This window comes from Salvia splendens, chromosome 21 (genome assembly GCF_004379255.2).
Source record: "Salvia splendens isolate huo1 chromosome 21, SspV2, whole genome shotgun sequence".
In the NCBI taxonomy this organism is placed as follows: Eukaryota; Viridiplantae; Streptophyta; class Magnoliopsida; order Lamiales; family Lamiaceae; genus Salvia; species Salvia splendens.
The window spans coordinates 23,797,847-23,823,007 of record NC_056052.1 but is presented as its reverse complement, the minus strand read 5'-3'; the positions used below and the strand labels follow the sequence as shown (position 1 = coordinate 23,823,007).

General features: G+C 38.8%; 3 protein-coding genes across 8 annotated transcripts; 2 read left to right on the top strand and 1 right to left on the bottom strand.

Annotated features, from left to right (window-relative positions):
- The first annotated feature begins 1,328 nt into the window (after positions 1-1,328).
- Positions 1,329-4,699, top strand: LOC121785130 (probable E3 ubiquitin-protein ligase HIP1). The gene is made up of 6 exons (XM_042183500.1): positions 1,329-1,505; positions 2,378-3,543; positions 3,621-3,671; positions 3,746-3,844; positions 3,979-4,134; positions 4,291-4,699. The coding sequence occupies exons 2-6, from the start codon at positions 2,392-2,394 to the stop codon at positions 4,441-4,443; spliced, it is 1,611 nt and encodes a 536-aa protein (XP_042039434.1). The 5' UTR covers positions 1,329-1,505; positions 2,378-2,391; the 3' UTR covers positions 4,444-4,699.
- Positions 4,700-6,191: 1,492 nt separating this feature from the next.
- LOC121785110 (cytoplasmic 60S subunit biogenesis factor REI1 homolog 1-like) lies at positions 6,192-8,693 on the top strand. The gene is made up of 5 exons (XM_042183472.1): positions 6,192-6,414; positions 6,974-7,558; positions 7,647-7,816; positions 7,917-8,132; positions 8,211-8,693. The coding sequence occupies exons 1-5, from the start codon at positions 6,310-6,312 to the stop codon at positions 8,368-8,370; spliced, it is 1,236 nt and encodes a 411-aa protein (XP_042039406.1). The 5' UTR covers positions 6,192-6,309; the 3' UTR covers positions 8,371-8,693.
- A 2,935-nt stretch (positions 8,694-11,628) lies between these two features.
- Positions 11,629-14,682, bottom strand: LOC121785457. 6 transcript variants are annotated; one of them, XM_042183896.1, is made up of 4 exons: positions 14,578-14,682; positions 12,781-13,673; positions 12,368-12,405; positions 11,785-12,155 (listed from the first exon to the last, which is right to left on the bottom strand). In XM_042183896.1, the coding sequence occupies exons 2-3, from the start codon at positions 13,659-13,661 to the stop codon at positions 12,369-12,371; spliced, it is 918 nt and encodes a 305-aa protein (XP_042039830.1). In that variant the 5' UTR covers positions 13,662-13,673; positions 14,578-14,682; the 3' UTR covers positions 11,785-12,155; position 12,368. The 6 variants fall into 6 exon arrangements, with proteins under 6 accessions (XP_042039834.1, XP_042039830.1, XP_042039829.1 ...); XM_042183895.1 differs by lacking the exon at positions 14,578-14,682 and adding an exon at positions 14,367-14,571; XM_042183897.1 differs by lacking the exon at positions 14,578-14,682 and adding an exon at positions 14,389-14,571.
- Between the last annotated feature and the right edge of the window lie 10,479 nt (positions 14,683-25,161).

Genomic DNA, 25,161 nt, shown 5'->3' with positions numbered 1-25,161 from the left:
CTACATTAGGAAGAATATCTGATTCATATGAATATACAGCTTATATATTAGGTGTGGGTGGGTATACACATCTAATTAATGATTAGGCACAAACATTTATTTATTTATTTATTTTAGATAGTGTGAGAAAAAAAATTTGTCAAATTCTAATCTATCTCGCAATTTTATCAAAAAAAAATTATGAAATTTGAATATGTTCTTAATTATTCCATGACGTTTTTTAGTGAAATCGTATCTGGTATAACAATGAAAGAAGCATATGTGAAGGTCATTGTTGATGAATTGAACAATATTGTCTATCTATGAAAAAAACATCCTTTTGTTGAAGAAGATGAACCATATGTAATACGTAGGCTACCATAATTTTCCACTATGAAATCATCATGAATAAATCCAAGGTAGACTGATTTTTAAAATTATGAAATGTGCTAGAATTTGACGACAGTTCGTATAGTATTTTTGTTACAATTTTCTCTATTTTCTATTTTATAGAGAGAAAACATAATTAATATCGTAATCTTATTTTTATGCACTATTTTATAAATCACACATATATAGAGTATATCATATTTGTTGGTATCTTATAGTAGTAGCTTTTACTAAATTCGGTTCACTAAATGTAATTGAGACCACAATTTATAACTCAATCGTTTGCTCAAATTTTTTATGATTACGTATTGAATCCCATTTACGAAATTCTAGTCAAATTTCATAGTCATGAATCCGGACAATCTCATGATCATATTCATGAATTTGAAATTCTCTTAACAAAAAATCTTACTAATTTTATTTTGGTAAATAGTAGTACTTCCTCAATGTTCACATTTTCTTGTTAGTTTTTATATCCATTTTCTATATTTATACTCTTCTTCCCTCGTTAAAATATTCACCTATATTCACCTTCCTTTTTTCTCTTTATTTATTCAACCCAACAATTTTTTGCAAAATTTAGTTTACTAGTACTATCGCTTTTATATTTCCTGATTTTATTTATTAATTTTAATTATACAGAGTATAATAGTCATGGTGCAGACAGTAGTAAATTGTGGAAAGTAAAATACTTATTTGGTCAACCACACCCGCTGACAGCTTCGTACGACTCAGCAGCGGCCGAGTGGGGCCCAGCGTGGACGGTCCTCAATCTTTGACCGTTGAAAGAGGGAAGATATTGGACGGCCGAGATAGCGTCACGGGCGGCATTTCAGTAGCAATGTTTGTTACTTCTATTATTATTTCATTTAACCTTTTCCTAATATTAATATTAATATTAATATTAATATTCCATAATTTGTCATACATACGCACGCGCGCGTATCAATACTTCCATTTCCATCTTTATTATTAGAAGAAGACCTCTCTCTCTCTCTCTCTCTCTCTCCGACATAAGGCAAAGGCTCTTCTCGTATCTCGTAGTAGTTGAAACTTTCTTTCTTCGCTTTTGTTTGCTACAGAAAGGAACGGGAGGTTGGGGAAGAGGCGAACGCAGGATTATTGTATTGATCCTCGTAAGTTATTTGGATTGAATTTTGTTGGAGTTTTGATCCTTTCGGAATCGTGATTGGATTGCGGATGCCTAGTTTGAGGTTTTTATGTGGATTTTACCATACCTGACTTTGTTGTTGTTTCTGTTTTCTATGAGAGAGAGAGAGGCGCTTTGAATATGCAGATTGTTCGTTTTCCAGGAGAGAATGTCGCAATCGATGCTTGAAACGTGTGTTATTTTATTGTGTTTGACCAATATTAAGTGTTAAAGCAATCACATACGATAAGGAGTACTAATACTCCTACTTGAAATAGGGAAACTGCACTTTGACTATTACTATATGAGTCTCTTATTTCTCCTCATTCTCTGAAACGCGTAATCCAATTCCGCTGAGGTCGTTTTATGGCAATCCTACACATTAGTTTGTTTTGTGATTGTTAATCGGATAGGAAAAATAAGTTAATGAATTTTGTTGTGGAATATTGCTTAAATGTTGTTGATCCCACTTTTGTAACTATGATGGATGATTGGTGCTTGCTAAGATTGTTTCCACACATTAATCAAATGTGACGAATAAATAGATTATAGTAGATTGTTTTCTGCAGCATGCTTCTCTTATCTTCATGTAGTCTCTGTCTATTGAATCATTGATGTATTGCTCTATTAGCTGAATTAGATTTCGTTACCATTTTTGGGTTTGCTTGACTGTTCTTACTATTGACAAGCCAATGGGGTTTTCCCCTTAATAATGCTATCTTGTTTGTGTTCGACGAGGTCGGAAATATGTGATTTGTTTGATCCATCTCATGATTCTATGGTGCTATTTCCTGTCCATTTAGATTAGTTGTGTTAATAAAGGTTTGTGGCTGAGAGAAAATGTTGTTTTTCAAACAGAAATAGAAGTATTCATGGACAGAACCTCTGGTAAAAGAGGAGTGGGAGGGAGTGTGGCTCCAAGAAAGAATTATAGTGGAACAGCTTTTAAAGAAGCAGCAACTCAAGGGGATCAGAGTTCTCAATTTTGTAACCGAACTGGATGCAGCGGAAGAGTTAAGTTTGGTCAAAATGCTGGAATTGGAGTCTCAGATACAAGAAAATATTCCGAGTCTTCTTTTCGCTCTTCAAGTGGAAATGAAGTTACTGGGAAGACTTATAGTTCCTCCATGACCAATGCAAAAAGGTCGTATCTCGATTCCAAGAGAAAAGTAACTCAAGTGACATCTGATCCATCAGAGAGTAGCCTATCGACAGAGACAGAAACTCAAGGAATTGTGTCTACACGAAGTAGTCTACGTGGATATCAGCCTGAATCAATAGCCAAGTCTAAAGAGGTTAATATGACTGAGCCTGGGAGTTCTAGTGCATCAACTAGTGTTGGTTCTCAAAATATGTCTCGTAGCAAATCTAGATTGCGCAACCAAAGTACTTCACCAGCTTCATCTGTTCCGTCAACCTCTAGAAACTCTGCACTAGGACCATTTAACAGGACCAGTGGGAGTAGATACGGTTTGCAGAATCTGAGATGCAATTCTATATCAGATGCTATACCACCTAGTTGTTCGCAACCAGAACCAGCATCTGTAAGAAAAAACTTTATTAAAAAGAGAAATTCAGAAGGAGAAACCAGTTCGTCTTCTAGGGGGAGAAGCAATACAGCTTCATCAAATGCAGATATGCATACTTCCCCAACAACCAGTGGCATCTCCGTCTCTGATTCAGCACATAGTGCTTCTGCTTCTGTAGAGGATAGCAGTGGGTCTAGTTCTACTTGGAACCGGAGATCAATGCATGTAAATGCTAGAATGGGGTTTTCCAGTCGACAAGAAGGAAGAAATGGTTCATCTGTTAGGGAACCTGCTGCGAGTTTCTCTAGAAATGATTATGAAACACCTTTTGATGTTGGTGATGGGAATACCTCTCAGCAGTTTTCAGTAAGTGGCTCAAGATCTCACCGTGATAATTCATCATCAAGAACGTCTTTTGCTTCTGCTGAATCTGGATTGTCACATTTATTGAATCATGATGTATTGCACCGGTTTAACATGGATGGGATTGCTGAGGTATTTTCTTTTCTATGCACTAAGCTACTTCATTATTCTAATCCCGTATGGTCTTAAAGCAATGTGCTTCTTTGCAGGTATTAATGGCTCTTGAAAGAATCGAACAGGACGAAGACTGGACTGATGAGGTATTGTTATAATTATATTCCTAACAGTATAAAACAAATTATTGTTCTTGGTAATCAGCGTTTGTTATCTACAGCAAATACTCGCATTGGAGACCAGATTGTTCCTCAGCAGCCTCAACCTCTACGACCAACACAGAGACCTGAGACTGGATATCGATAACATGTCTTACGAGGTTGGGCTTTCTTTCATTTTTATGATGTCTTATTTTAATGGATGGCAACCTTGTACAATGTGTCGCTTTTACTGCAGTCGTTATGTTATAGTAATGTTAAAGTATGAAATCAAAGTGGTCATCTTCTCTAACAGGAATTATTAGCTCTGGAAGAAAGGATGGGCACAGTGAGCACAGCTCTCTCAGAAGAAGCATTGTCAAAGTGCCTGACGAGAAGTGTATATGAAGCAGCCACATCAAAAGTAGAATCCACGGAATCGGCTGATGACATCAAATGCAGTATTTGCCAGGTTAATCTTCTTTTTTATTAGATTTATCTGGAAATTGATCATCACTAAGGCTTTCTTTTCTCAGCCGCACTAGTTCATGTCTCATCATATTATAACTTGGTGATTTGATTCGATCATGTGGTTCGAGAGAATGACGAAGCTATGTATCTTTTGTAGGATGAGTATGTCCCTGGAGACGAGATTGGGACCTTGGTCGAATGCCAGCATGGATATCATGAAACGTGCATAAACCAGTGGTTGCAGGTGAAGAACTGGTGCCCCATCTGCAAGGCCTCAGCAGCACAATCACAACCGTCTTCGTCATTGTGAAAGTGTCTTGTTTATACAGATACGATAGAACCGATTGTGGATTGTAATCGCATGTTCATTGTCGTGAAAAATTTCCCTCACATATCAAGCACATTTTGTGATTTTGTTTATTCTTGTGGTTTTGATTTCCTTCATGTAAATATATCAGTTTGGGGAAACTGTTGACACTCCAGTGTAAACTGTGAGAACTGAATGTGAGTGAAAATTTATTGGGATTTTATTTAGGTTTAGCCTATAAATACATGAACTTTGAGTTTTTTCTTGTTTTTCCCCTAAACTTTAAAATTTGAATATAAATGCATGAACTTTTGATGTTTTGATTTTTCCCCAATATATAAAATTAAAATACATGTGGCAAATTAAAGCTTATGTGGCAATCAAAACTACACCAACATGTTTATATTAATTAAAAAATAATAAATATTAAGTCCACATCAGCCATCTTTCACCCTCCCTGCTCTTTCTTATCGAGCTCTTCGTGAAGGCTTTGCCCACCGCCGCCGTGATAACGCCGGAGATGTTTGTGCCTCAAGTTCCAACCTGCTGCCTCTCGAAGATTACATCAATGGCGGAAGGTAAAGACGCTCACGTGGTGGACGAGGAGCAGCGCCACAGATCAGCTTGTATGGCAGCGATGAGGAGCCATCTGCCGGCGGAGATCTCGCGCAGCCCGGGGGCACTTCCTCCTTCTAAGTGCTAAAGAATGTCGAAAAAGGAATTGCGAATGGACTCGATCAGGCGAGAGATCTTCCACCTTTGCACTCAATTCTTCCTCTTCCACGGAGAAGTCTTCACGATCCTCTTCGCCTCGACATCCCCATTGCTGAACGAGCACTGAGGCAAGTGGTGGTTTACGTAGATGCTGTCGGGGTGCGCGTCGGCGGCGATCATGTTCATGGCGCACTGCAATTGTGGAGGTTTTGGAAGGTGGAGGGGCAGATGCAGAGGGAGCTTGCGGAGGAGTGCGCTCACGCGGTGCGAGCTTCAATCTGAGCAAGGAGACGGCTGGTAGAGATGCAAACATCTCCGGCGTTGTCCCAACGACAGTGGGGTAGTCTTCTTGAAGAACTCGACAAGAAAGAGTGGGAAGGGTGTGGTCCATAAGAGATGGCTGACGTGGAATTCAAATTTATTATTTTATTAATTAATATAAATATGTTGATTGCCACATAAGCTTTAATTTGCCACATATATTTTGATTTTGGATATTGGGGAAAAAATCAAAAACATCAAATGTTCATGTATTTATATTCAAATTTTAAAGTTTAGGGGAAAAATAAGAAAAAACCCAAAGTTTGTATTCATAGGCTAAAACCCCTTTTATTTACTACTACTACTTCTGCGTAGAAGTGGCGCATGTTCATACGATTGCCAATTCAATTCTTTGGCATAAAATAATATTACTAGGTCACATTCTCAATTCATACTGTATATTAACATATGTAATATACCTGAAAAATGGAATTGTAACTAAATTTGAGATTGTGTTGTAGATGAGGTAACACCATCCACAACCATATACCTCTCCCAATGCTACTATAATTTTGCCACGTCATTAATACCCTACAACTCCTAAAATCTCATACTTCCTCACATCTATATGCTCGACACTCATACCAAACATAATTTTTTTTTTTCATTTTTTTCATTATTATCCATTTCATATTTATTTTTTCATTTTGGTATACGTAAAATTAAAATACTACTAAAGATAACATTACTTAAATATAAATAGGTCCCAACAAATTAGAAAGCGGCTGCAGCAGCAAACCCTTGCATTTTCGCTCGTAAAATATCTCAATTTGATATTCTATCAGAGCAATCGAATCACAGAAAAAAGGGGGAAAAGGAGAGGAAGGAGAAGGGATGCCGGGACTAACGTGCAACGCTTGCAACAAAGAATTCGAAGACGATGCCGAACAAAAGTTCCATTACAAATCCGAGTGGCACCGTTACAATCTTAAACGCAAGGTATTCTATTTATCCAATCATTATTGTGTGGTTATCCAAATGTTTCCGTTAACTATGGTAAGATGTTATTGCTTTTTACCGTTTCTGGAATTGGAGTTTTCCTTATCTATCGCGTTTGTTTTTGGTTCTTTTAATAATTTTATCCGGATGCTATGATATGAGTAGAGGTTAATAGTAGAATGTTAGTGTGTTTTTGGAACAATGTTTTCTGTATATGTGGAATTGGTATTCCAAAGTGGCTATGAGACTCTGTTAGGATTGTATAGAAATTATGGGAGGGTTTCTACTGATAGAAAGATTCAACGAATTAGTTATGGCTACGAGCCTAACCATGAAGTAATTTTCATCATCTGTTGAAATTCTCATTTGGTATGGGAGTTTTCCTTTGGTTTGAAGCTGATTAATCTCATTTATCATACCCCTTTCTGTAATTGTGGACTTGAGAAGGCATGTGTGTTGTGAATTTACTTAGGCTACTTTGTTCTGCCCGATTCGATCTTAATCTGCTGCTTGACATACCTATATGTAATTGACCGTGGTGTTCGTTATTGCTGTGAAGGTTGCTGGTGTACCAGGAGTGACTGAAACACTCTTTCATGCTAGGCAATCTGCACTTGCTGATGAGAAAAAGAAGCTAAATGAGACTCCCATGCTTTACCGCTGTGGCCTTTGTGAAAAGGCGTATAAAAGTTTGAAAGCTCTTGAACAACACTTGAAATCTAAGAGTCACTTACTAAGTGTTTCTGAATCAATATGCCCCACGGATGATGGGAGATGTACAATCATCACACCTCTTACTCGCCGTACTCCAAAGGAACCTTTCCATCATGTGATGGAGGAAGATGAAGAAAGTGAGGAGAGTGACTGGGAAGAGGTGGATCCTAATGAAGATTTACTTGGTGAAGCCAGTGACTCGTTGAAACAATTACAAGTTAATGAGAGTGCTTCTAATGACGATATGGATGAAGATGGGGATGATGATGAGTTTCAAGATTTTGACCCATCGTGCTGCTTTATGTGTGATTTGGAGCATGCTACAATTGAGAAATGTATGGTACACATGCACAAGAAGCATGGGTTCTTCATTCCGGATATTGAGTATCTGAAGGATCCTAAAGGTCTTCTGACATATCTGGGACTCCGGGTAATAGTTGTCTTCTCTATCAATTATGTTTCTTGGCATGGATAATTATGCCGGGACTTCAAAAATTGACCCGTACTTACATCCCCAGGTTAAAAGAGATTTCATGTGTTTGTATTGCAACGAAAGGTGTCACCCTTTCAGTAGTTTGGAGGCAGTTCGGATGCATATGGAGGCAAAAAACCACTGCAAAGTGCACTATGGTGACGGAAGTGAAGACGAGGAAGCAGAGCTTGAAGATTTCTATGATTACAGCAGCAGGTATATGTTTCTGCATAGTAGTTTTTGCGGCTTCCTACTGGTTGTAACCCTAAACTTCTAGCTATTCTTATTTTCTAACTTCTTTTTTCTGGTTTTAAAGTTACGAGGGAACAGGTGGAAACCAACTGGTTGCTGCTGATGACATGGAGAATGCTATTGCACTTGGTAGTGGTGGCTCTGAGCTAGTCATCACCAGGCGCAATAGCGGTGCAACAACGTCAAAAATGCTTGGATCTAGGGACTATTTGAGATACTATCGCCAGAAACATCGTCCCACAGCCTTACACAGTGAGATCACCACTGCATTAGCTTCTAGGTATAGCGATTTTGATATGTAAAAGAAAAGGAGATGCAGACTTCAATGTGGAACTTGATGCTATGAATATGGCTGCAGGTACAAGAGCATGGGCCTAGCAACTGTGCAGTCAAGAGAGCATGTAGTCCGGATGAAAGTACTGAAGGCGATGAACTCGACTGGTGTTGAGGCTATGCGCTCTAAAATGGGTATGAAGAGTAATGTCATTCGCAACCTCCCCAAGAACTGCACGTATTAGTCCCCACGATGACTTACAGTAGCATTTTGTGTGGCAATATTCCCCCATCCTTCCCTTGTTCTCCCTTATGAAAGAATCTGAAAAAGGCTGAAATGTTTACAGACAAAGCTGCAGTAAAAAATATGCTGCATTGAGATTTGAGATGCCAAAATATTGTAGGAGTATGTTCGGTTGGTGCTGTATACGACAATATGGCTCGATTGTGATGTCCTTTTCTGTTTTGGCCTGAATCTTAAATCATGTCAGGAATTTGGTGAAACATTGGCCATGTTTGGTTGCCAGGATTCTGTCTGGGAAAGTAATCTGATTCCTTAAATTTTAAATTCTTGTGTTTGTTTCCGTTTTTAATCAAACTGGGAAAGTAATCAAAATCCTGAAACAAGAAAAGTTAGTACAACTTTCCAGGATTCTGAATCCTAACTTTTTTTAGGTATTCTTTTTCCCAGTTTTAGGATTCTTACATATTTAATGCAATATAGTACATTTTTTTATTATTATTATTATTATTATTATTATTATTATTATTATTATTATTGTTATTATTATTATTGTTATTATTGTTATTATTTATTACAATGTTTTAAAAATAATTTAAAAGTATAAACCATACTTAATTTCAGGATAATAAATAACTATAATTCAAATGATCATAATTATAACTATATTATTAATATTTATTTTTATTTTTATTATCATAATAATAATAATAATTTATTAAATAATTAAATATAATTATAATTATATAATAAGGGGAGCGTTATTCTCCTTTTCACATCTTAGATCCTTTTTTCTTCTTAATATTACGCGTTAGATCTAAGGCATCAACGGATCAGATTGATTCTATAAAACTGGTTCCATGTTGCATTATAGAAGGTGGTTGTATGCATTACAGGGTTATTATTGACATTTGACGGAAAAGTAACTGCCACATTTTGGTATCTGCGAATAATGCACCACATGGTCACGAGTAATGCATATAATTGACTATATAATGCACAATATGTGAACTGCAATGCATACGAATAAGATGTACCATGTTATGATATTTGGACACACGTTTCTTGTTTCCCCTAAGGGTTTAATAAGCTTAGGGGCTAGGGTATAGTACGTAGACACGTATGTAATCTTCACATGGTAACGAGTAATGGATATAATTGACTATATAATGCACAATTTGTGAACTGCAATGCATACGAACAAGATGTGCTGTGTTATGATGTTTGACACACGTTTCTTGTTTCCCCTAAGGGTTTAATAAGCTTAGGGGCTAGGGTATAGTACGTACGCATTAATAACAAATTATAAAACGATACGAATAATTCACCAAATTGTCACGAGTAATGAATGTTATTAACTATATAATGCACAATATGTGAACTGCAATGCATACGAATAAGATGTACCATGTTATGATGTTTGACACACGTTTCTTGTGTCAAACATCATAACATGGTACATCTTATTCGTATGCATTGCAGTTCACATATTGTGCATTATATAGTTAATAACATCCATTACTCGTGACAATTTGGTGAATTATTCGTATCGTTTTATAATTTGTTATTAATGCGTACGTACTATACCCTAGCCCCTAAGCTTATTAAAGCCTTAGGGGAAACAAGAAACGTGTGTCAAACATCATAACACAACACATCTTGTTCGTATGCATTGCAGTTCACAAATTGTGCATTATATAGTCAATTACATCCATTACTCGTTACCATGTGAAGATTACATACATGTCTACGTACTATACCCTAGCCCCTAAGCTTATTAAACCCTTAGGGGAAACAAGAAACGTGTGTCAAACATCATAACACAGCACATCTTGTTCGTATGCATTGCAGTTCACATATTGTGCATTATATAGGCAATTATATGCATTACTCGTGACCATGTGGTGCATTATTCGTAGCGGTTTCCAGCCATTATTAGATTACTATTGTACCCTCATAATGCACAAAATAGGACAAATAATGCAACACGGGATTAATTACACAATGTTGATATTGACCGTCCATTTCTCTAATCTAATGGTATTAAGAAGGAAAAAGGAGGAAATATAGGAAAAGGAAATGAATACATCCCTATATAATAATATAATAATTATTAATTTATAAATTAGTAATTAACAATAAAATTATAGTGAAATTTTAAATTATAAAATTTATTCAAATAAAAATTAAGTAAATATAATGATGATAATAATAATAATCTTATTTATTATTATATATTATGATGTATAATCCATATTTAAACTATCCATCGTAATAATAAATAAAATAATATAATTATTATCATTTGTAATTAATAATTTATTAAATAATATGTATTATTATTTTTTATAAATAAAAAATGATAAGTATATTTTTAGTTTAGTGTTTAAATCAAATATATACTTTCAAATCTTGATATTTTCCAAACACGGGAAAGTAAAGTTATTAGAAATCATATTCACAAGATTCATTTTCCCAGGAATCATTTTCCTTGCCAACTTTACTTTCCCGCCAACCAAACATGACCATTGAGTTTTCTATAGACATGTAATCTTTACTAGAGTCAGGCTTTTATGTTATTTTCTCCGTAAATTATTTTAGTTAGAAATTAATGTAGTAGTAGTAAAAAATAGTACTCCCTTCATACCATAGAAACAATTCATACCTATTTATGACTCATTTATGGACTATGGTAGCAATATTTTTCTCTTTCTTTTTTACTTTATCGTTTATAAGCTCCATTATTTAATACATTTGTTTTTATCTTATTTTTTCAGTTATGTGTTAAAATTTGTTTCAATTTTAAATGATCTATTTCTATTGGACGGAGGTGAGTAAAAAATACTATGAAAAGCAAGTAGTGCTTTGAGATGATGTGAAATGAGGGGTGTAGATGATGGCGATGACAGAGAATATTTCAAGTTACTTTTGCGACGTAAACATGATGTGACATAATGCAATGTACCTTACATTTGATTAGCATAATTCAGCAATTTACTTGGTACTTGCAATAATTAATTGATACGAAATGTAAACACATTTGATGAAGGTGGGATTGTTGAATCAAATTTATTCGAATTAACTAGGGAAGGCTCAGCCACGTGTAAAATAACAAATCCAAAAATTGATTCAAGATTTTTAAAAAAGAAAATGTCAAATGAGGAGAAAGGGACATTGGACCATCAGCCCCCACTGGTAATAGAATATATGATTATATTAAAGCACAAAATCAAACATATTCCTTTTGTTGCCATATTCATATCGCCTTCATAAGTTAAAGAAAATTTTCATCATTGCACTCCACTGATTATCCAAGCATCTTTGATTCTTATTCCTTGGACTCAACTGCTTAGCAAACATGATGACAAACACTATGAAGCACAATAAATAATCCTCATAAATCAACAAGGCATTATAATGAAATAAAATGAAATGATACATTTATGAACATTGTTTCCATTGACAGACAAATTCCAGCAGTAGTTGAATTCAGACATAGAGTCATCTAAGAAGCTAAGGAAGTCTGCCAAGAAACATTAACAAGGGGGTATAAATATAATTAAACAATTATAAGAAAGCGGAGCGCGTTAAAGTTTTAAAACCAGACACTCCTGCAATCCAAGTATGAGAAACAAGTGACCTAAGAGGAACATCAATCTGTTAAACTGAGAACTTTGCACCACCAGCACTGCCAATATGGTTTTGGCATCATCCACTGTTTGTCAACAGCCCGACAGAGATCTGTAAACTTTTCAATTTTTCCATTCCACACCTATGATGAACTCTATTCTGTTGCATAATTACTAGAAGGGATCATCAAGAGTGCATAATAACAAATACAGTACAATGCATGAACTACAGAATGAGGGTAGTTGTATGTCATTGCTAAGGAAATCATAGTGATACCTTCCAAGTTAAAAATAGGATCCCTAAGAAAGAGATACAACTTAGGTTCATCGCATGGTAAATTGCAAGAGAATGAGGTAGGAGTAAATGCTTACCCTAGTTGTCAAAGAAGCGGGAGCGACGCCTTCGAGAGCTGTGAGGGAAAAAATCGGGTGAATATGCAGAAAAGCGAGAAACTTACAAGCGATATAAATATACTTAGTGCTCATTTATACACCTTGAACTGGTTTTTCGTCACCAAAGAATTAGACATTATATCGAATCATCCAATTGCAGTTAACATGGAATAAAAATATCAATATTGAATAGATATGACAATACCAAATTTGATTTGCCAAGAAACACATGGTGTGTTATCTCATAAACCAACAATTCATGTGGTAATAAAAGTCTTTTAACAGATTTTACTTTCTTTGTTTTAGGAAAGGAGGCAAATCAATATATTGGAATAACGCCAAGAATAATCAACCTTACAATATAAAGGAACATATAGAATGTTAATGCTCACCTATGTTCTGCAACTCTTCGTCTGGATAATGCTCTTGCACTCATATATTCATCATCAGTCTCATCAGCTCTGTAATCTGCATATTCCGCAGACGACACAGAACCCTCATCATAGTTTGAAGTATCAAAACTCAAACGGTGGTTTCCTCTTCTTGAATCACTGACTCTTGATCTTCTTCGGTTTCTAGATGCCCTAAAGTTATCAAAAACTTGATACAGAATACAGGATGTCCACCAGTTTCCCTCATCCCCAGGGAAGTCATCATAATCATCTCCAGAGTGATCATCTCCATACTCGATAACATAATCACCCAAAACCACTCCACGTGGAACTTCTGAATGAATAGTACTTAATACATCTATGATCTCAGCGGACTGCTGGAAATTGTCCCAATCAAGCTGGCGTGCAGGATCTATTTTTGAAGGGCAAGCATGAGGATGTTCCACCTGGGCATGCTTTCGGAGCTCAGAATAAGTACCTGCAAATTGACAGTTTTCCTCTTCACAGCAACGTTTCTTCTCATCCAAATAATTACGAGCCTTATTGACCACTACCCATCCAGTGACTTCTCCTCTGCACAAGGGGCAGGCTGGTTTGCTCTCGGATTCTGAATCCACACACTGTATATTTTCAGCAGTGCTTGGAGATTTTCCTTCTGGTGACATTCCATTTGCTTGTTTGAAGCGTTGCAGACAATTGGAATGCAAATGATCGGTGTCGCACACAAAGGAACGACATCCTTTTTCATATGATGCGCATTGGAGAAGAACAGCATTGTGAGGAAAGTTCAAGCATATGGGACACATGACATCGTCCCAGTTGGTATACAACTGAATCTCCTCCATTATAAGTGTATCTTGCTTTGAACTCTCTTCCACCATGGGTTCTCGAGACTGAAAAATTAAGTTCCCTTAAACATGGTGCATCAAGTACAAAAAGTAAAACATTTGTCGTCTGCCTCAATATATTCAATTCAGTCTACTTTGTGCCTGCTTTACAGTAGCTCTAACATTGTCACATGGAAGCATCATCCACGAAGATATCAAAAGATTTCAACGATAATAATGCACACAATACGAACAAATGCTGTATAAGACGAACATCTATGGAACTCTTCGGCAGTTGTACCATCACTTTTCCACAAACGTGCAACACTAAACATCTCATTAGACTAAAACAACAGCAAACATGAGAGTAACAACAACCACTCACAAAACATATTCAATTACAAATGATCAAAGAAATTTTAAACCTATCATTATTTATACTAATTCCCCAAAATTTGACAGCATTGCAATTGTTTACTACATTTCCAATATCAAGATAAGAAAGTACTCCCCCCCCCCCCCTCATCTTGAAATCAGAAATTATATAAAAAAAACTCATCAAATAAAAAATATATACACAATATTCCATATTTTCTATTTTTCACATTGAACAAGGGCAACAAGATTATCAGCTGCTCGCTTCACTAAAACATCAAAACACGAGTTCCCCTCAAAACACGTCACTCACAAAATTCCTTTATCCTCTTCACACAAAACAGAGAATCAAGAAATTAAAAAAGGGGGAAAGAAGCTGAATACCGCAGAATAATACGTCACTCACAAAAATCCATACACAGTTGAAAGCAGCACTAAACCAATTGGCCAAATAATCAAACGATCCGATTCACTTTTTTCCCAATACAGTCAAGCAACTAGGAAACATACTCCCCTAACGAATTCACGCAAAATCGGCGCGCTTGAACATGTGCAAATATATAGTAGAGCAAGAGAGAAGAGAGGAGAAAGAAACCTGGTCAATTAAAAGCTCTTGAAAAATACTAGTGAAAATGGAAAAGTAAACTAGAGTTGAGAAGATGGATGTGCTTTGTTGAATATTGAGGGTGGGTAGAGGGTAGTTTCGTCATTCATCACCCGTTTACTTATTAAGGTCCAACAGAGTTGTATATTTATTTTACCATGTTTTTTGGGATAAAAAAGAGCATAATTAAATATACATAAATCATGAGGAATAATTACAAAATGCATTAATTGTTAATTAATACTCCATATTATTTGAAAAATAATTTTATTTTTTCATTTGGATCTTTCATCAAAATTGGTGTTTATTTATTAATAGTAAATTTCCTTCTATAATGTGACGGATCTCTTCTTAGACGAGTAATATTTGCAATCATTTTTCTCTATTTGTAGTACTTTCTAATTTTAAATGAAGACATCTATAATACAATCTTAAACAGCTTCATTTTAGTTATAAATCATTTTTTAGATGTCACATCAATATATATGTTAATTATGCTTCTATGACAACCATATGCATAAAATTTATGGTAAAACATCTACCAAGGGACTGATTAAATTTTATAATGTTTATTCCCCCCTTATTTTTGATGCACTTGATTTAAGTCCGCAGTTATTGTTAGGAGAAGGAAGTTGCATCAAAATGATTTATAAAAGCAAATGGAAATAAATTGATCCAGACAATCTCGGATGAAAGTGGAGTACTCCCTTCGTCCCGCTATAAATGACCTATATCTATATTTTGGGTTGTCTCACTATAAGTGGCCTAATCTAAAAAATGAACTTTTTATACATGTATAAAATTCCTTTCGTTTTGTTTATTAGAGTGTTCACTATAAGGCGGATACTCCAATAGCACCGCCTCATTTTTTGTCCACAACCCCAATTTTTTTTTCCATAGCCCCAAAAATTTATTTCCGCCACTATGGTGGACACTTTCAATAGCCCTAAAATTTTATAACCAATTATAATCAATTATAACAAAAAACGTGTATTAAAAAAATTCATTCTTCCTTCTTCCTTCATCTCTCAAAAAATTATCGAAAATTATATAAAAAAAAAATCAAGGGAGCAGCCGGCGCACCGACCGCCGCCCCACTATAGATAGCCCCGCCTATAGCCCCACCCCGCCCCGGGCCGGCGCGTCCTGGCCCCGCTTTCGCCGAATGGCCGTCCGCCCCTGTTTCTCGTCCGCCCCGGGGCGGACGACGCCTACATTATGGTTCGCCCCGCGACCGCCCCAACCCGCGGCTATCCATAGTGGAAACCCTTAGTCACCTACTTCATCTTTCTTTCTCGTATGGAAAGAAGATGATAGATATGGTCAATGATAATTTTCTCATGTAATCATCAAACATATAGTTTTAGACCTTATACTGATGTCAAATCAGCCTAGTGGAAGCAGTTGACTTTCCCTCTCAAAAATGTAAAAAATTTGATTGACTACTAGGAGTATTATTTTTCTTTTTAGGTCAAGCTATGCCTACGGGTTTTTTTGTATTGCTCTTTGCATTTATTACTTATAAAAGAATTTATGTTCTTTGGTGTTTTAGACATGACAACATTTATCTAAGTATTTGCCTTGTTGCTTTCTCTATAACACATAAATGTATCTAATGGAATGAATGTTGTGCTGAGGCAGTGGACAATAGTTCTGCTGTTGGCTCTCACTCAATCACACTATTGCTTTATGATGATTGGGCGAATTTTTGATGGTAATAAATGCGGGTAAAAAGAAATATAGATCACGACACAAGGAATTACGTGGTTCGATTTACTGAGGTAAATCTACGTCCACGGGAAGAAAGGAGGGCAAGATTGTATTGCTTGATCTGGTTTACAGCTTACAAATACAGACTTGCTATATGATATTTGATGTCTAGAGAGCTTTTTCTTCCTCCCCAGTCTATCTGATCTAAGTTCTATTTATACATTGAACTAAGATCGTGGCTTGCATCACCACTAACTAGGTCGTGGATGTCGTGGAGGTCATGAGATCCTGCATGGGTCCACTATCTCTTTGTTTGGTCCGCTATCCTGCATGAGATCCTGCATGAGTTGACACCACTAAATAGATCGTGTAGTGGAGGTTCTGCATGAGTCCACTATCTCCCAGTTCGGTCGAATACTGAGACCGAACTGCTGAACTATTGCCGAGCAGCTTTTGCCGAGTTTGATTGGTCGGCTTTTACCGAGCTGTAGGCTGGGGCCGAACTCTTTGGTAATGCCGAACTGATACTCTTCCTTGGGCTGATGGGCCGTCACTGCTATTGGGCTTGTTTAGTACGTACCCCATCACTACCCCCCCCGAAAAGCGAAGTGAATCACTTCGGCGAAGCGAGTCACTTCGGCATTCTGGATAAAGGTACGGGGGAGGCTGACGTCAGGGGACGTGCCTTGCGCGTGACTGCATTAAATGCGACAGTAAAATCCGGCCGTTGAATCCTGAAAAGGTGGGATTCGAAACGGTGCGATGATTTTGAAATCTTCTCCGAATCTGATAAATACGTCATTTCTTCATCATTTGAACACTTTTGCTATTGCTTCTTCTGCATTCTCTCTCTTTTGCGTAAAAAATTCCTTCCGCTTTCAAGAATTTCTTCAGAATTTCTTCAGACTTTCAAAGAGTAAGAACCATGTCTTCTTCTTCTTCTTCTTCTGAGTCAGGTAGCGGTAGGAAAGGGGGTAAGGGGTCTTCTAGCCGGAAAGAATCCGGGGAGAAGACCGTAGAGTATTTTCACAGCATCTTGAGTAAGGATACTGTGATATCCCTACACGAAAAATATTTTTTTCCTGGGGGGAAGGTTGCGATTCCCGACGACCTTCATAGGGCTGACTCGCCGCCGGAGGGTTACGCCACCGTTTATGAAGCCGGCTTGGAATGCGGGCTTCGTTTCCCTCTTCCCCCTGCCTTTGTAGAGCTGCTTGATTTTTTTCAACTCCCTTTAGGTCAGGTGACTCCGAACTCTTGGAGGCACTTATCGGCCTTTGCTACCGAACTGCGTAGGCTAGATAAGGATCTGTCTCTGAGGGCAATCCTTAATTTTTTCCAGTTTAAGAGAAAAGGATCTTGGTTTTACTTGATCCCTTTACAGCCTTTTAGGGCCTTCTGCAAAACCAAGTGGCCAAAGTGGCAACATCGCTTCTTTTTTTTATAATAGGACAGCGGCTCCGGGCTTTCCCTGGAGAGGGCCGAAGTCCGTGATTCCTCATCCTCGGTTAGAACCGTTGGACGAGCTCGAGGGCGAGCTCAATAAGATTCCTATGATTAGGAAGCAGTACCTGGAGTCTGAGCTCGTCAAGGGCGACTTCGTGTTCGACTCCTCGTCTTCGGACGAAGAGACTGAGGGTGAGGAATTCTTTTTTGTGCCTTACTGCTTTTGTGGCGAAAACTAACCTTGCTTTTTGGCAGTGAACTTGCTAAATAAGATTAGCCGCAAATCCTCCGAGCTTAAGGAGCCGGAGAAACAGAAGGCTACCAGCTCGGCGCCTGATGCCGAGAAGAATCCGAAGAGGCAGAAGACCTCTTCTTCGGATCCAAAAAAGCCAGAGTCCACTTCGGCAAAGGGGAAGGGGAAGACCCAGAAGCCCCCAAGAGCGCCGGAGAGAGACATCGTCTTGGCGCCCCCTTCGGAGCATGTCTGTGAGCCTTTTGCATGGCCAACGGACTTTGCCGAGGTAACTTCTCTTCTTGATTCTTTGGCTTTGCTTCTTTCCTATGTTTTTTTGGTGGCCCCTCTGTTGACTCTTTCCTTTTTCCATTTTCAGAGGAATAGCATGCTCAGCAAGCTCGTCGCAGTCGAACTCTCTAAAGCGTCCAGCGACTATGCTGAGATGCAGAGGAAGTTGGCGGCTGCTCGTCACCAGGCCGAACAGGCTAAGGCAGACTTTGAGAAGGCCAGAGCTGCTAGGATCTCGGCCCAGGATGAAGCCCAGTTTGCCAAAAACCAGCTCATCATCCAGCGAGAGCAGACGAAACGGAGGGATGCTGCCGCCGTGGTTGCCCAAGGGGAGGTTCTCCGTGCTTTCGCGTTGTCGGTGATCTGCTGAAACTGATGACCGATAATGCCGAGCAGGGGCCCGAAGTCGTCCTGCCGCTGTACGGCCGAGAGATAGCAGCTCGTCTCCAGAGTCTGCCGCTCCTTGAGGAGCTTGCTTCGTCTTCGGTCCTGCTTTCTGCTGACCGAGTTCGTAGTTGCCGAGCTGACCGGGACGAGAATATGGAGGCTATCTTTGCCTCCTTAGGGCCAGTTTCACCCGCTCCAATTTTCCACGGAGAGGGTGAGACCGAGCAGCTTGATCAGCAGACCGGAGACGGGCAGGCCGAGCAAGAGGTGCTGCAGATCGGTGATGGGGGCACCGAGCAGGCTGGGGGGAGCAGGGAGGCCGAGGCTGAAGCTGAGGCAGACAAGGAGAAGGAAGCTGAACCTCACCGAGGAGCCGGAGACGAAGCTGGCGGAGTATGATTTCGTCTCCCTTCTCTTAGTTTAGTTTCTTCCTTGTTGTAAAATGGCCTTGAAGCCCTCCTTGTGTAAAAATTTTTTTTCTTATGAATGAAAAAATTCTTCTTTCTACACTTGTGTCTTCGTATAGCTTTTCGTACTCTCTTTTACTCCTGTTGTGGTTTACTACCTGCTCAGTAAACTGAAATGCCGAACTGACATAGCTGCTTTGTATTCTTAACTCTTAAGGAGCTGGAGGTACTTCACTGGAAGCGGCTGTACTCTTCCGCTTTAGACGAAGCTGAGAAAAAAGCCATAGCTGACCAGATGAATAATGACGAACTCTTGGCTTGTTTAGTGAAGCTGGAGGCCGACAATAAGGACTTAGAGTCCGAAAAGAAAGATCTGGAGGCCGAGCTGAATACTGCCGTCGCTGAGAGGACTGCGTATGAGGATTTCATCTGCAGGCGCGGGGGAATGACCATCTCTGAAGTTCAGGAACGAGTTGACGAACTGTGGGAGGAATATCATGTACTCCGGAGGAACAATGCGCTGGAGAGCTCGGCTTGCCAACAAGTCGTGAAATCATTGCGGCGCTGGGCTTCTCGGTACGACATCATTCTTTCCCGGCGTCCCTCAATCGAGAGATTCCTTAGGCATTTCCCGCCAACAGATGGTCGCACTCCAACTCAAACCTCTGATTCACTTGCTCAAAACCCTACTCCAAGTCAGCAACGAACTCAGGAACAACCGGAGACGTCAAGACAAGGACGGACTGAAGTTCGCAGAGGAGCGGTGACTATGAGTGAGCAAGATCGGCAAATGATTCGTGAAGAGACTCTTCGCCGCCGAGGTGCTAGAGCTTCCCGGGCTCAGGGAAGAGGCGGTAGGTCGATTAGAGCATCTCGTCGATCTGCTTATTCTTCAGCTGCCCGGAATGGCCGAACTCGGCTTCACGAGGATTTTGTGAATAGATGGCTCAACTTTAGCAACCATGGACAGTAGAATAGTCCTTTGTAATGGCGTAACGCCTTCTCGTAGGGCAGCAGAATTATATGCCGAACAAGTTTTAATAAATGAAATCTTCATTTCGCTTCTATCACTGCGTATTTACAGCTCAGCGAAAAAATTTCATCGTGCTCGTCCTCGGTCTTATGAAGTAAACTTCTTTGACCGGACTCGTACTCGGTCTTATGAAGTAAGCTTCTTTGACCGGACTCGTCTTTGGTCTTATGAAGTAAACTTCTTTGACCGGACTTGGTCCTCGGTCTTATGAAATAAACTTCTTTGACCGGACTCGTCTTTGGTCTTATGAAGTAAACTTCTTTGACCGGACTCGTCTTTGGTCTTATGAAGTAAATTTCTTTGACCGGACTAAGCTTGTGTCCTAATTTGGCGAGTTTTATCGCTCGGATCGGACTTTCCCTTGTCCTAATTTGGGGATCGGACTTTCCCTTGTCCTAATTCGGCGAGTTTTATCGCGTGGATCGGACTTTCCCTTTGTTGCAGTTCGTTTCAGACGAACTGCTTGTTTCTTAAGCTGAATTGTGGTCTTGTATCCTCCTTAGAAGCTTGGACTCACAATCGTTGGCTTATATATGTTCTAAAAAGGGGATCAGCCTTCGAAGAACAAGATACCTCAGTAACATTTGTAAGAGACGACACGCACATAGACAGACAAAACGCACATAGACAAATAAAAAGGACGGACAAGAAGTAAAAAACAAAGAAAGCACATACCCCTAGGACCGAACTAGACACAAGACTGACTGACCGGACTGTCTCTTACAAATGGAACTTCTTGAGGTTGGAAATGTGCCATGTTCGGGGTACTTGTTCTCCTGACATGTGAGTCAATTTATAAGACCCTTTGCCGAGGACTTCTGACACCCGATATGGACCTTCCCATGTGGGTTCGAGTTTGCCCAGCTTTTCTGCTCGGCTTACTTCGTTGTTTCTCAAGACGAGATCTCCCACTTGAAATTGCAGCTTTTTCACCCTTTGGTTATAATACCGGGCTACTTGCTCCTTGTACTTGGCTGCTTTTATGCAGGCCAATTCTCTTCTTTCTTCGGCCAGATCTAGTTCGGCTCTCAGTCCGTCATCATTCATTTCTGAGGAGAAATTTAGAGTTCGGGGACTGGGTACGCCGATCTCAACCGGAATCACGGCTTCAGTGCCGTACACCAGACTGTACGGAGTTTCACCGTTGGAGGTTTTAGGTGTAGTTCGGTAGGACCTTAGGACTTGAGGGAGATTTTCTACCCATTGTCCTTTGGCTTGTTCAATGGTACGAACTGAGCGGGCGGCTTCTCAGGATTGAGACGTGGCCCCAATCGGTCTTGCACCGGAGTTCTTTGAATCCTTTCAAAAGGAGTTCGGCGAGGATGTCCCTGATCGCCAAAAGGAGTTCGGCGAGGATGTCCCTGATCGCTATGATCGGGCTTCCTCCTGTCTCCTCGGGATGAGCTGTCTAAAGACCGTTTGCGACGGTCTGCCTCATCGGCACGGGAGAACTGGTCCGCAATGTCCCACATCTCTTGAGCTGTTTGCGGACTGCATTCCACGAGCTTTCTGTAGAGAGCTCCGGGCAGGATTCCATTTTGGAATGCCGAAATGACAAGTAGATCATTGAGATCATCTACTTGTAGGCATTCCTTGTGGAACCTCGTCATAAAGTCGCTGATCTTTTCGTCGCGACCTTGACGTATAGAAAGCAGCTGAGCCGAAGTGATTCGGGCTTCCGCTTTCTGAAAGAACCTCCTGTGGAAAGCATCCATTAGATCTCGGTAAGATCTAATGCTGCCTTGGGGGAGGCTATCGAACCACCTTCTTGCGTTCCCGATAAGCAGCTCGGGAAACAGCTTGCACATATGGACCTCATTGAGACCCTGGTTCGCCATGTTATACTGATAGCGTCCCAGGAAGTCATGAGGATTCACTAACCCGTCATAAGTCATTGACGGAGTTCGGTAGTTCTGTGGCAAGGGAGTTCGGGTGATATCGTCCGAGAACGGAGTCTTCAATGCTCCGTACATGGCGAACCCGACATCTCTTCGGTATGGAGGAGATGGAGTTCTCCTGTGATTCCGGTACCGAGGAGGAACAGGAACATGTCGGGGTTGAGGATTCTTCTTCCTGGAAGACACGGCACTACTGCGGTAGTGACTTTCATGTCTGGATGAGGAGGGAGAATCCACCGTTTTCGTCTCCGGCTTTTGGCCCTTTTGCAGGAAAATTAAGAACTCTTCCTGCTTCTCGGCCAAAAACAACTTGACAGCCTCGTTCAAATCGGGCTGCTGGAAAGACTCGGTGCGATGAGTCTTTGAGCGGCTTGTTCCTTCTCCGTGAGAACTGGAAGTAGATTTCTCCCGAGGCTGTTTTCCAGACCTGCGGGCTGGACTAGCTTCCTCATGGTTATCACGAACGGTATTATGGGTGTTACGTGATCTGGTATGCATTTTTTTTTTTTTTGGTGGAAAAAGGGTCAAAAATTCGCTTTATCACAAATTTGGTTCTCTGTTTCCCACAGACGGCGCCAGTGATGATTGGGCGAATTTTTGATGGTAATAAATGCGGGTAAAAAGAAATATAGATCACGACACAAGGAATTACGTGGTTCGATTTACTGAGGTAAATCTACGTCCACGGGAAGAAAGGAGGGCAAGATTGTATTGCTTGATCTGGTTTACAGCTTACAAATACAGACTTGCTATATGATATTTGATGTCTAGAGAGCTTTTTCTTCCTCCCCAGTCTATCTGATATAAGTTCTATTTATACATTGAACTAAGATCGTGGCTTGCATCACCACTAACTAGGTCGTGGATGTCGTGGAGGTCATGAGATCCTGCATGGGTCCACTATCTCTTTGTTTGGTCCGCTATCCTGCATGAGATCCTGCATGAGTTGACACCACTAAATAGATCGTGTAGTGGAGGTTCTGCATGAGTCCACTATCTCCCAGTTCGGTCGAATACTGAGACCGAACTGCTGAACTATTGCCGAGCAGCTTTTGCCGAGTTTGATTGGTCGGCTTTTACCGAGCTGTAGGCTGGGGCCGAACTCTTTGGTAATGCCGAACTGATACTCTTCCTTGGGCTGATGGGCCGTCACTGCTATTGGGCTTGTTTAGTACGTACCCCATCACTTTATATAAAGTATAGAACTCTTCCTTTGTGATTTTGCCATTCATTGATACAAGTCCCATATTTATGGATGATATTTCTAATAAAGCTGTTTAAGAAGCTAAAAAATGATTTCAAGAGTGAGTTCAGTGGCAGAGTAGAGGCACAGGGATTTATTAACCTTAATTTAACAATGCTTGAACATGTTGGTGATTCTTCTCCTTCCTCTTATTGTTTCTTTGTTGTTATATAGAATGAGAGCCTTGTGCAAGTTTAGTGTGTTTTGAGATAAGGAATCAAATTAAATGTGGCATTTGAGATGGGATGGATACCAACAAGCATACTTGAGTTTGCATTAATGATGAGGATAGTGAGAATAGCTAAAAATGTTTGTGGCTTGAGACTTACACTTGGGTCATGTGAATAAAGGATTGCTACAAAAGAATTTGATCCTTGGCATACATTCCTCATGCCACCTAATTCAACTTAAATTACAATCTAACAATACCCATGAGAATTTAGAGTTTGAAATAAGCAAAAAATAAACATATCAATAAGCTCCCACATGCAGAGAGTTAATTTTAATTAAGCTTATTGAGAGTGATCATAGCCATCTCATAAACTATGATCAATTTAATTATTAAACTAATGATTGATTTGTACACAAGATTTCAACTTTGAAGCTTTTCACTATTTAATTTGAGTATGATGGAATATTAAAATGATCGATTGACATAAATGTTTATTAAGAATTTAAGATTAGAAGAACATGATTCCGATTCCCTGAGACAGACTCCAATTAGTTATTCGTATGGACCAATGCTTTTTCTAGTGCTATATCTTTCATTTTCTTTTAATTTTAGCCCCTCAAAAAAAATAGTTATAAAATAAATAACATACATATTCTACCTAGTTATTGTCCAATAATCTTACACGTCTCACAAACAAAAATAAATAAATCAATCGTTCATCCCATGAATAGTGCTACTTTTATAATTCCATTTCACAAAGTTTGGGTTTTAACTTTTACGTACTTTTGGAATAAGACATCCACTATTAAGAAATGTACTACATAAAATTAAATATACTGTTTTAGAAGATAATGCAATTGAAAAAAAAATCAAATACTCCTATATGTTCAGTTTGGTGTTTGATCACTTGGTGTAATTAAATTAAACTTGGTTGATTTTTTTGTAGAGTTTAGTCACAATATCTAACGTACTCTAACCTTTTAAATTTCTTATTTGATGAGGCAATCATATTTGATACAACTAAGTTCCATTTTCTCAAATGAAACTAATGTGTCCATTTCCTTTCTACTTAATCGTTAGGAATAAATGAATAATTGAACTCTCTTTCTTTAAGTATTTATAATCGAATTAGTCGTTACAAAACTCATGATTATTTGAAAGAGGTAAATTGGCCTGAAGCATAGATTCAATTTCAGTTCCAATTTCAATTTAGATTCGATAGGGAATTGTAGTCAAACTATTCATATTCCAATTGGAATGGAGTTGATTTACTTATATTTCTGTTTGAAATCTATTTTTTTTATATTGAAGAAGGAAAAAAGTAACAGCTTCACATGATTGCAATATGTATGTATGATGAAGGTAAGGTCCATGTGAAAGTTCATAAAAAAAAGTACAATTGGATCAAAAAGGTCAAGCCCACGCCTCTTCACATGAAGAGATTATGTCCTCAAACAAACAAATCATAATAAAACAAAAATAATACTACTACTTCAAATTCCATTTATATTAATAACTGAAAAATCTAACCCATCAAATAGCTAGTGGGAGGTTGGCAAGGAAGAGTCGAGAAACGCATGATTTTCTCAAAGAAATGTAGTGATCACAAGGCACCATTACTTAGCAAAATAAAATAAAATAACTTACTACTAGTACTATTTATTTTATAGAAAGGAAAAAAATACTATATAATACACATTATCAAAAATAAATACTTTAACCCATTTTTCTGATTTTACAATTTTTGTATTAAAAT